At 49.4% G+C, this 10888-nt stretch overlaps 1 protein-coding gene across 1 annotated transcript; it reads left to right on the forward strand.

The window, feature by feature from the left end:
* Window positions 1-1488: 1488 nt before the first annotated feature.
* Window positions 1489-2950, forward strand: NCLIV_030790 (conserved hypothetical protein; the record flags this gene model as incomplete). Its single annotated transcript, XM_003883275.1, has 4 exons — window positions 1489-1516; window positions 1845-1984; window positions 2535-2585; window positions 2741-2950. The coding sequence occupies 4 exons, from the start codon at window positions 1489-1491 to the stop codon at window positions 2948-2950; spliced, it is 429 nt and encodes a 142-aa protein (XP_003883324.1).
* Window positions 2951-10888: the final 7938 nt, after the last annotated feature.

The raw sequence follows: 10888 nt of genomic DNA on the forward strand, positions 1-10888 counted from the left end.
AGATACATATATAGGCAGATAGATAGATTGAGATACGTGTATATAGATCGGCATATACATAGATACACAGATGAGCGTATATAGTAGATCATTTTCAGGGGAAAAGGGGGGGTAAATGTCGATAGTAGAGGTAGACAGATACATATATATATATATATATATATATATATATATGTAGGGCTATGGGTCAATGCTTTGAGCAACAGATATTATGTGAGTCCATATTGCCATATGTAAGTCGCTGAGGTGTATACTGATGAATGTCTGTATGTCTGTATGTATACATGTATGTATGTACGAATGTCTATGTTTGTATTAATGTACGGGTGTAAACGTATATACGCAGACGCAATGTATTTATATATTTGTGTACATCGGACAGATACAACAGCAGTCCACTCTTTTCTTCCCAATCCTCAGTGCCATCCTGATATCTTTGTGCCTGTTTTGCTGAATATAGTATCTACTTCTTGGCCACCTACCTCAGCGCCCGCGTGAGGCTTTCCTGCTGAGGCTCCCAGAGCTTCAAACGCAAAACGAGTGCACCGACGGTGGGCTTTTTCTCTACGGACGCTGTATTACTATCTCTGCAAGATTATTTTGCATCGTTACGAACTTCTCGAGAAGACGAATTGTGTTGGTTTTTATCTAGTCTGAACTTTTGAATTGCTGTGGAATCAACTGGTGCTATTCCTGGAGAGGCGTGAATCTGTTCGTCGAGCTTGTTCTGCTCTCTTTTTGGAGTTCTGTGGTTTCTCCCCCGTTAAAGCTTCCACTGTGTTCAATAAAATCGAGAGCCTCTCCCCTGTTGGGTTCCTTGTTTCCAGACCCCTCAGACTCTCCCGATATCTCTCATCTGTCCATTTCCTGGCAATGCAGCGCTTGCATGCTCTCCATGTACAGCTTCACAGTTCTTTGTGTTTCATATCCAGGTGGTTATTGTTCAAACCGCAGCCATAGACCGACCTTGGAGGGTGTCTCCAATGAAAGAGAAAGACAAACAGAAGAGATTCTTGACTGCCCCGCGAGCTGGAGGCGCTCTCTGGTGAGGTTGGTGGCTTGGCCCAAACCACGCATTTCGCCAACTTCCTCGTCTTCCCTTTTCTTCAGATTTTTGCAGACACACTCAATATATTTGTTCATATCTAGGTTGTGGTATGTGGGCGTGTCTATGAACACAGTCGTTTTTCTACGGTTGGCACAAGCATGCATGAATATAGATAACAGTAAAATGCGTAGGTGAAATAAAAGTCGTGGTCACATGCGTGACCACCCTTTTTTCAGGATCCTCCTACTTGCATAGATTCCATATTTGCATCCGGGTGGTTATATTTATTGTTGGAGAGTGATGCATAGTGAAGGTCGTGTCTTTATCATCGCTCAACGTTATCTTAACGTTGTCCCTTCTCGGGGGGTGGAGACGGCCAACTCGTTTTCCTATCCTGACGTTCGTGTTCCAAATGCGTTCAGGTCGTGCAGTTGCTTCGAATGTCCAAGTGGTTCCTCAATAGCAAGTGTCGTAAGTGCCTCTTTTTGTCAAGTAGGACGATTTCCGGTTTTCGAGTTCAGCGGTGTCCTGGGGTGGATTCGACTGCTCTCTTGCCACCGGAGTGACTTGCCGAAACGAGCTGAGCAGCTGCCGGAAGCAGGTAACAGAGCAGATTGAGAGCCAACCTCGGAGGAAAATCGACTTCAGCGAAAATCAGTGTCGATCAGTCTGCCACAGAGGCGCAGCGGGGGAGCTGAGGCTGACGTCTGGGGAGTGTGAACTGCAGTAGCCACTCAGACGGCGAGACATTTAAGTCTTTGCAGTGCTGCGGTGTGCCGGTGTTTTCTCGGACCAGCGCCCAAATCGCATGCACTAAGTCTTTTCATCGTCGTCCAGATGCACAGAAGTGAACCCCTGCGGGAGTCGAGACTGCCGCTAAACGCGTCGGTTGGCAAGAAAAACGCCTTGCCTCCCAGCGACAGTTTCTTATCTCAGGTGAGACGAAGAGGGAAAGCGCTTAAACACATTTCGACGAGGCCTGTAAAGATCCACTAGATTCAAAAAAGAGTGAACGTCAGATGGAAAGCACAACGGAATGAAGATCGAGGTTCCCATGCCTCTCGATTCCATGGGATTTACTTCTACATAATTGAAGTAGATATGTGTCTGTGCACAAACACGTGGACAGAGTGAGAGAGAGGAGGGGACATATGCGCATATACATATGTACCTTTTATTGTTAAGCGTGTGCCTGTCCAGCTGTATGTGTATACGCAAATATTCACAGATGCCTGCATATATCAGTAATCAGCAGAGGGATGACGAATAGTTGATAGTTCGGATATCATAGAAGCGCATGGTGTTTCTTCTCGTATCGATCCCACTACACCCCATTCATATATATCTATTATGTAAATGCTTCCGCTTGCATACAGATTAATACTGAATCGTAGGGAAGCGACGCCGTAGATCCTATATGGGAGAGACATCATCTCTACCGACAGTTCCCTTAGTGTGTACATGCATTTTATTTGCTCTCTTACAGGTACCAAAAGGCTTCCGAATCATGCGTAACCTCAAACCACGACTGCCGAAGGTGAGAACTGCTGCCAACACCGCAAATATATGTGGGTGTAGATTGATAGATAGCAGTGATTCCGAAAATTAGCTGACTGGTCCCAACTGTATGGATATATCCGTATCTGTCTAGACGGATTCATAAGAATAAATTCGGATTGTCGTTTATCTCAGGTTGTGCCGTGCATCGTGCTTGAAGGTGGTCCTGAAATGGCATCAGCCGGCATATCCGGGAAGAATCTCTCTTCGCGTTTGCGTCCACAAGAAGACCTTCTCGTTGGCAGTAGTCTCACAGAGTGTACTCTCATCAGCAAGATCTCACTGAAGGGTCTCAATGCTTTTATTGGCGCAAGTCGAACGGAAAGAAGCACAAGTCACCCTTAGCAACTACCACCGTCTTGGCAGTTTTTGAAGTTCCAGAGTATATTTTGAATCACATTTGTTTGCTTGACGAAACAACACTTCTGACTTTTTTCTTTCGTTCTTAATGGAAGAGGCTGGCGCCGACTATTTGACTTCTCGCGGATATCCAGAGAGCGGGAAGCATTCACATGCATTTAGTTATATCTTAGAGCTCTAAGAAGGTTGAAAGTCCGAGATGTACGTAGGCTAATCTGCATGTTCGGAGGGCTAGAATGCAAGAAACCCCTTCTTTTTTCCCGCAAGCACTACACAAACGGGCTACTAGGAAGGTCCTTGCCTTCAGCACCCAGAAGGCCATGGCATATTTCAAATGTGTCGCCTTTTGATAGAGCCATCAGAGAATGGATGACAATTCAAGGCACCTTCGGACGCGGTACCTGCACTACTGCGGAAACAAATGGAAAACGAAAGTCGCCATGTCTTTTCTTGTGTGTATGGCGCCCTCATAAGGCCACAGGTTTGTGGTGTTTCCCATTTACCTCCTCTGCGCACTTTTTACTCAGAGAAAAGAGATTCATTCTAGCCTTTCTAATCTCTAGACTCAGACATCTTCCCTGTATGTGTTGGCTTCTCAATCAAACTGCATTTTAGGCTGAAGAATGGGATTTGAGTCCCCTCATCAAAACCTTGCATCTGGCGGACTGAAAAATATCGTTCTGCCAACCTAATGGGGCCTTCTAGGTGCCCTTTGTTGAGATTCCACGAACCCGAGAATGTACGGGCATTTGTGCGTTGATGGAAGCGGAACCAGCAGCCAGGCTGGGGCACGCACTCTGTTCGTGTTTCGAATGGCAGTGGCCTGTTTTCCCCGCATGCTCTCCTTCATTCACTGCATCTCTTCAACCAGTCTGAAGCAGCACGCTAGGCCTTTCCGCAGTGCAGATCAGGTTTGGCAAATGGGGCGAAAATACCTTGCTTGTAATTTTGCAAAGCCCACAAGCACGATCAAGAAGGTTAGACGCAAAGTCTCTTCTACTGATTTTGCCCCTTGGAAATGCTAGCCTAGCAGTTTGGTCCAGTCTCTGAGGAGATTCGGAATGCCAAAAAGACGCAGGAAGGGGAGCCGTTGGTCAAGTAACGGTCAGCTCTCATATCTGGGGTTTAAAACGTTTCCTTGCAGGTTCACAGTAGTCGATACCTGGCCCTTCCCTCCAATTGCATGTTGTCTAAGTCTTGTTGTGTGTTTCGTTGTCCCCTCTACAAACTGGGTCGTAGCTATTTCGTATACGAACGATCCCGGTAGGGTGCCCGTGACACAATCTGTGGACCGTCGTGTATGTCTACCGTAGTCTACACCGGATGCGGGTATAAACACATTCACACTTCAACCCACGCTTGCTCGGCAATACATGGTAAGATATGGATCTGCGTTGTGATGATTGGTTTATGACCACACTACGAAGTAGCCGCACCCACATTAATCATACAGTTGATCACTAAACAACGTACACGCATATTTTCCTCTCCCCCCTCTCCAGAGTTTTGCCTTTTCTCCTTGTTCCCGACTTCTTCCGGCGGTATCCTTTTTTCTATCCTTGAAATGCGACCATCAATCCCCTACAACAATCAAAGAGGAATGGAGGACTGTCGAAGCGCTGTAGTGGTCAGCCGCGGAGCGTGGCCAGCTAGAGTGGCGAAAGCTACTTCAGTGGCCAACTAGTCTCGAAATCGCCCGGGAAACTGTTCGAGAATTTACCAGCGCACTGTCACAACAAAAAGGCCGATAGAAAAGGTTCGGTAGCACCGAGGGGTCTGTATTTCGACTAAAAAAAAACTGTTTCCTAGGATTACTATCATCGTTTCTACGTACCTGTCCGATAAATCAGCAGCATCGACCAAATAGTAACCAGACTCTTTGTGTTGACACTCTGCGAGCAAAAGTGCAGTATGACATCTGCAGTTGTGAGGCTCTATACTGCTTTTCACGCCACGATCGGGCACAGAGCACAGCCAGCTGGCAATTGTAAAAGAATTAATTCAGTGAGCAATTAACCCATAAGGACGCATGCTTTCTTTAACATGTATATAGTGTGTGTCTCGCACAGAATGCTTCTAACAGAAATGAGCGAACGGAGACGGCACAACAAGTCCCTACTATCTCCCTGTATTATTTCCACGCGGCCAGCGCAAAAAGCTAGAGAATCGAGCCGCATTCTGTCTGTCAAGAAAAAAGGCGATTTTAGGCATGCAGACTCCCTCGAAGGCTTTAGCTGCGTCCCAGTTTTTTAATTGGCTTGGCACACGGTAGGATATATGCAAAACATGATTGTTTTCTACGTAACACAGCCGGCCGTGAAGACTGAGCTTGCCAACAAAATGCTTGTACAGGTCCCATGAGCGAATGAGCACCTTCAAAGTCCTCGTCCAGTACGATTTCACTACTTAAGTGGTCCCCTGTATGTGACGCTGGAGAACGTTCTCGCCTATTTATCTCCTCTCGGTCTGGCCTGGAGAGCGGAAATACGATGCATACGCAGTAAACCTGATATCTTATCGTCAGAAGAACCGTGACTGCATTCGCGGTGCCGTACAGTGTAGCCGCGCCTATGCATCGGAAGAAATACAATCCTCTAAGGTCCGCTGCTCGACTTGAGCAAGGCACGGCAAAAACAGCCAGACGAGACAGGATCGGTCGTCGGCTTTCCGTACGAGTTTTTCTGATGCACTAAAAAAGTCTTGCTTCCCGCCATGGCCGCTCGCGTCTATGTGTCAAAGTGACTTAGACCTGCAGTCCAGTGTAGCGTCATATAGCAAGGGAACAAAGTCTCACGAAGCATTCATTTAATGTGGTTGTCATAAGATGCAAGGCCACGTTCCACCCGGTAAATGTTACTTCTGTACGCACGCACCGTTCGTGCGCGTCAACCTACTAAGGATTTCGTTTTCCCGTAAACGGCACGGTATCTTGTGCTTCTTCTTTGGCAAGCAGTTCGAGTGAGTTGCTCTTCGTACTGGAGCCCCTGCAGGTAAAGGAAGTTTCTTTCCTCTTCCACTGGACTAAGCCAAAGATATGGGTTCAAGCGTAACTCACGTGTGTCCGTTGCACGTTACCGCCTCCAGCCATGCGTGGTTCCATTTGCGGAATTCCAACGTCTTGATGCTGTCCTGAGTATCTCCATCGAGCGTCTTTTCAGACGAATTACCGGCAAAGCCAGAACACAAAAAGTCACAAAGGCCTAAAAAAGCGCATGCTGCGAGTCAAACCAGGCACACGTGCCGTAATATCGAACTGTTCGAGACCGATCTGTCAAAATCGTATGATGTCATGTGAGTTGGCCAGCGTCGTGGAATGTAGCGGGGTAGAAAACGGACCCCTTCTGCAGCGATCCGCGTGTTTTTCTTCGAACGGCAACGGAGAGAACAGGCGCTGCCGCTGCTGTTAGGAACGAAAGGCGTGCCATTGGCCGCGTGATTGTACTAAAAACCCTCGCTTGTTTTTCAGGTGTCGTCTTTAGCGCGGCGTGTTTCGCTGACGCATGCTGCATTTGGACTTGCTTTACGATAGACACGCGTGCATGTTGCATCTTTCAAAGACTGCTTTCCATAGAAATGTGAGCCTTTTAAATCGAATACAGAGGTTGGCAGTGGATAGCTGCTATCTCCTTGCAACTGCCAAGGTCTTCTCTGACCAATTTTGCGTCCTTCCCCAGAGGGACTAGGGCGCAGCTGTTCGGTGGCAGGCATCTCAGCACTTACCATAAGCAATCGAAGAGCCTCCACCGCCTATCGAAGTCACATTGAAAAGTCACACAAATGACAGCACGTCTTCTGCATACCCCGGGGCGCTCCACAGGGACCCTACCCGATCGGACCGCTTCCCCGAGACGAATAAACGAATTGCGTAACTGGAACGGTTAGGGGGGCAATCGATACCGTCTACAAGCTTACCGAACTGATCTGGTGAATGAGACACACTGGCTAGCTCATTTGGTGCGATTGGGACATAGAACGGGTTTCCTTTTTTCATTTGGAGAAAGCGCCGCTTACTTCACAATTTAGAGTTATATCTGGGTGACAAGAGAGGCGGTGGAAACAGATGGGCAGAAATGTTTGGGCCAGCACGATCTCCCTGCAGATGGCACAGTCGCGATGTATCAGGATTTACCCTGTTTGAGATCCCGATCGCGTATCGCAGATCCGAGAACACTGCAACCTTTTTGTGCTCTACTCTTTCCTTTCAAAGCTGTCGTCTAAAGCTCAGATACTAGGACTCTTCGAGCATTCTGCTACCAAGGTGATGCACTCTGAAGTACAACGTGATGCTGGAAATTCCCCAGCAAACCGTCACCAGCACGGTTTTGGCGCTTTTCGAAAAAACGTTTCTCGCCCCCCAGGATTTTTGCATCAGACGTCAGACGCAAGTCCCGTACAAAATTTCCCCGGGCGCGAGAGTAGCGAGCTCGCATTTTAGTTTGACTCGACCTCCATGTGTTTCAAAGTTCCATCACGGAGTGTGGTTATCTAGTTGCGGTGCTTTCTACAAAAGGAAAGGAAAATCTCCTAACTTGTTGTCCCGTTGTGCTGGTATAAGGAAACGGTGTTTTCGGGTCTAGCTCGGCTGCGACATGTGCAATTCAATCTAATGGTGACAGCTAAGGCGAACTCCTTCTGGTGTGTGGAACCTAATATGCCATTTGGGAAAGTGTAGCATAGACATCAAGAGAAAAGGGACCGGTAAAAAAGCGTAGCTGCTGTCCCAACAACGTATGTTTTCACTTTGTTTTACCTCGTTGACTCATTCTCCAGAAATCTTCTGAAGCACCGAACCAATTGGACGAGGACCTCTTCAGAGGAGGAAGTTCCGGGGCGCGTAAGAAGGTCATTAAGTAGGGCTATCATCTGGGAAGTAGCACCGGTCGTTGCGACTTCTTGGCTTCTCACCAATCCCTCAGTTAAATTAATAGCACGCAGTACAGCGTCATCTGAAGTCTCCTCGTTTTCAAGAAGCCTGGCAAGCGAGCACCACCCGGGAAGAGTTTCGACACGGGGCGTATTCAGAATCTCTACGGGCACTCTTTCACCACTTACATCACCATGGGCTGGACCCTTGTGACTGGCTTTTTGTAAACGTCTCGCTTGTTCATGGCATGGAGAGGGGAAAACTTAGATGGCCTGGAACCGCCATGGAGAATTCGTGATCCGCGAGAATGAACATCGTGGCATTGTCACGGGATTCGGGGCGATGTCGTGGCCGACTCCTCTCTCAGTGACTTCATTCACACGAGAACAACAGGCATCTAACGGAAGAGGGAAGTCCGAATATCGCGCTTCCGAAGTCCACTCCAGATCTCCAAAGCCATGCGTGACCCCTGAACCCGTATGCCTTTGACCAACAATGCAACAGAGAATCCTGAACCGGGTCGGCCACGCTAAGAGTAGCCTGAACAGCAAAGCTGACACGCCAGGTAGCTACCTCACCGGTGCAAAAGTGATGTGAGACCGGCTTCACAGAGGAAAGCCCAAGGAACGTCACAATCGAGGACGAGATTGCCGAAGGTCTCCACTATCAACATTGGGAATGCTTCATTTTCGAGGTGTTCTTCAGCGATCTTCAGCAGCTGCTCTCCCCAAGCCTCCAGTCTACAACGTGTTCAACAAACCAAATGCACATCTTCCAGTGGACATGGGGGGAGGATGAAGTCCCCGTTCAAAGCGAGCCAAGCACGAAAAACAGAGTGTAAGGGTAAACAGCTTCCCGTCGGGAGGCAGGCGAATCGTCACAGTTCCAGCTAGAGTCGGATCCTTTTACTGTTCGCATGGAAGCTTGGGACCGGAACCCAGGCAAGAATACCCGGCTGAGGATGAGGGTTCTCATTTGGAGAAATGGCTTCCTCAAGGGCTGTTCACTCTCCACAGAAACGGCGGCCGTCCAAACCTGTGATGGTCGAGCGTGCCTCACGGACTGACACATCTGAAGCAGAGAACTATTTCAATGCAAGCGGCGACCACATCGTGGAACCTAGCTGCACGCCAGCTCTCTGATGCCTCCAGTCTTAGGCTTTTCAGAGAGGCTGGCTCTTAGGCAGGGGGTCCAGAGAATGACTGGGGAAGTTCTACGCTGGGTGCACGGCATTCTCCCAACGCGCGCGCCGTCGCGTGAAGAGCGAACTATGGTTCTGTGCAGTCGTCGCCACCTCTGTGTGTTCGAATACGACAGAATTGTCGATATGCTTATTTCCGATCTCCGGAGTCTCAAGCTGTCGCCTCGGCACCCTGACGAGCTGGGGTTCTAATGGCCTTCTCGCTGCTGGCTTAGCACCGGCTTCCTGAAATGTCGCTGGGGCCGAGAAACAGAGTCAACACCTCCGCAGAAGAAAACCTGCGGATGTTGTGGGCTACAGAATGCGCTTCCCCCCCCCCCCCAACTAGCTCGCTCACCCCGGCGTGTCTGTGAGGCGACGAACTAGACACCGCCTCGCATCACCGAACGCAGTGACCCTTGCCAGAACTTCCAAAAGGAGGACGTCTGGATGGGGCAGCCACAACCTGGAAAAGATATCCTTGAAATGTTGGTCTCGTGCACCGACCAGGACTTGGGCTCCCTGTGGATGCCCGGATAAGTTAACAATGACTCCGCCAAGTTCTCTGCGCATGCGTGAGGAGCAACAAACGAGATCTAAAGGTATTTCACGCATGTGGGCGGCGTATGATCTGCAGAAGGGTTCGTGCCGAGCTTTCTGTTTCCATGCTATAGACATCGACCGACATCCTACTGCAAACCGGTGCTCGGTAAAGACAACCACGAGCGCCAGGTGCGAAATATCTTTCCTCCATCGAACGAAGCCGAAAGCATCAACACGCCCTCAGAGAGAGCAGGCAGGTATTGGAAATCGGCGAGAGCAGTCTCGCGCGACTCTTGGCTGAAGAATGTAGCCGGAAGAAATCGTTGCACAGGCCGACGGGCACACGGGATCACGCGGTGTCGGGGTGATGCTCCTCACTCGTCTATGCAGGCGCCCTTTGGCGTAGCGGCAGCGACGTCCAGCAAAAGGGGGATGCCTGACTGGTGAAATGTGAGCAGCGAGCTTCCTCGAGGCTCTATCGTGAGCTGGTAGAGGACGCGGATTGCAGCCTGGACAGGCGTGAAGGGAGGAAGGAGCCGCAGTTCCGAAGCGCGGCATAGGCTGCGTTTGACTCCCACAAGGGACACACTTCACGGAGTGGTGAACTCTTTGGTCAAAAAAGCGTCGTAGTCGCTCACTCACTCCAAGAACTCAAACCACAGTGAACAGGACATGCGGGTACTATGCTTCCTGGGAGAGCAGTCGAGGGACACTTACTGGCCTCACAGCAGGAATGGCAACCAGATCTGCCACGCGGGACAGAATGCCGCAGTCCACCATCTCGGCGGCAACCGCTGGATCGAAGCTCAAGTTGAAGAGCGTCCGGAGAAGGACCGTAGCTGTTGGTGCACTACCACTGTCGGTTCCCAAAAAACTCTGGAGAAGGTGTGACGCCTTCGATAGAAACCCTGGTGTCTCACACGACAGTACAGAACGGTACACCTGTTGGTTAGGGCACGCGGAGGATGTCATACAAAAACGGCCAACCTCCAACTTTAGTGCTGTCGAAACCGGTGCTGTTTGTGGCGGACAGCGTGCCTTCAACCTGTCGAGAGCGCACACTTTCTGAAAAGCAGCTGGAAGGAAATCTCCTAGAGTATGAGTCTCGGCTAAGAGGAACTTCCGCGGATGTAACGGTATTTAATAACTTTGATTACAGGAGATGTGGTAATCGTCTCCCATGTTTTCTACGAGAGCTACGGCCTCTTGAGTCTGCTGAGACAGAAGACCACTCACCGCATTGGATGATTTCGTCTTTGTTCCCATTCATAACACTAAGCTTCCATAGGAATGACAGACAAACATGCACGAGGTTGCGTTGCTTCCGGTCCAGCAA

The sequence above is a fragment of the Neospora caninum genome, chromosome VIII, assembly GCF_000208865.1.
Source record: "Neospora caninum Liverpool complete genome, chromosome VIII".
Lineage (NCBI taxonomy): Eukaryota > Apicomplexa > Conoidasida > Eucoccidiorida > Sarcocystidae > Neospora > Neospora caninum.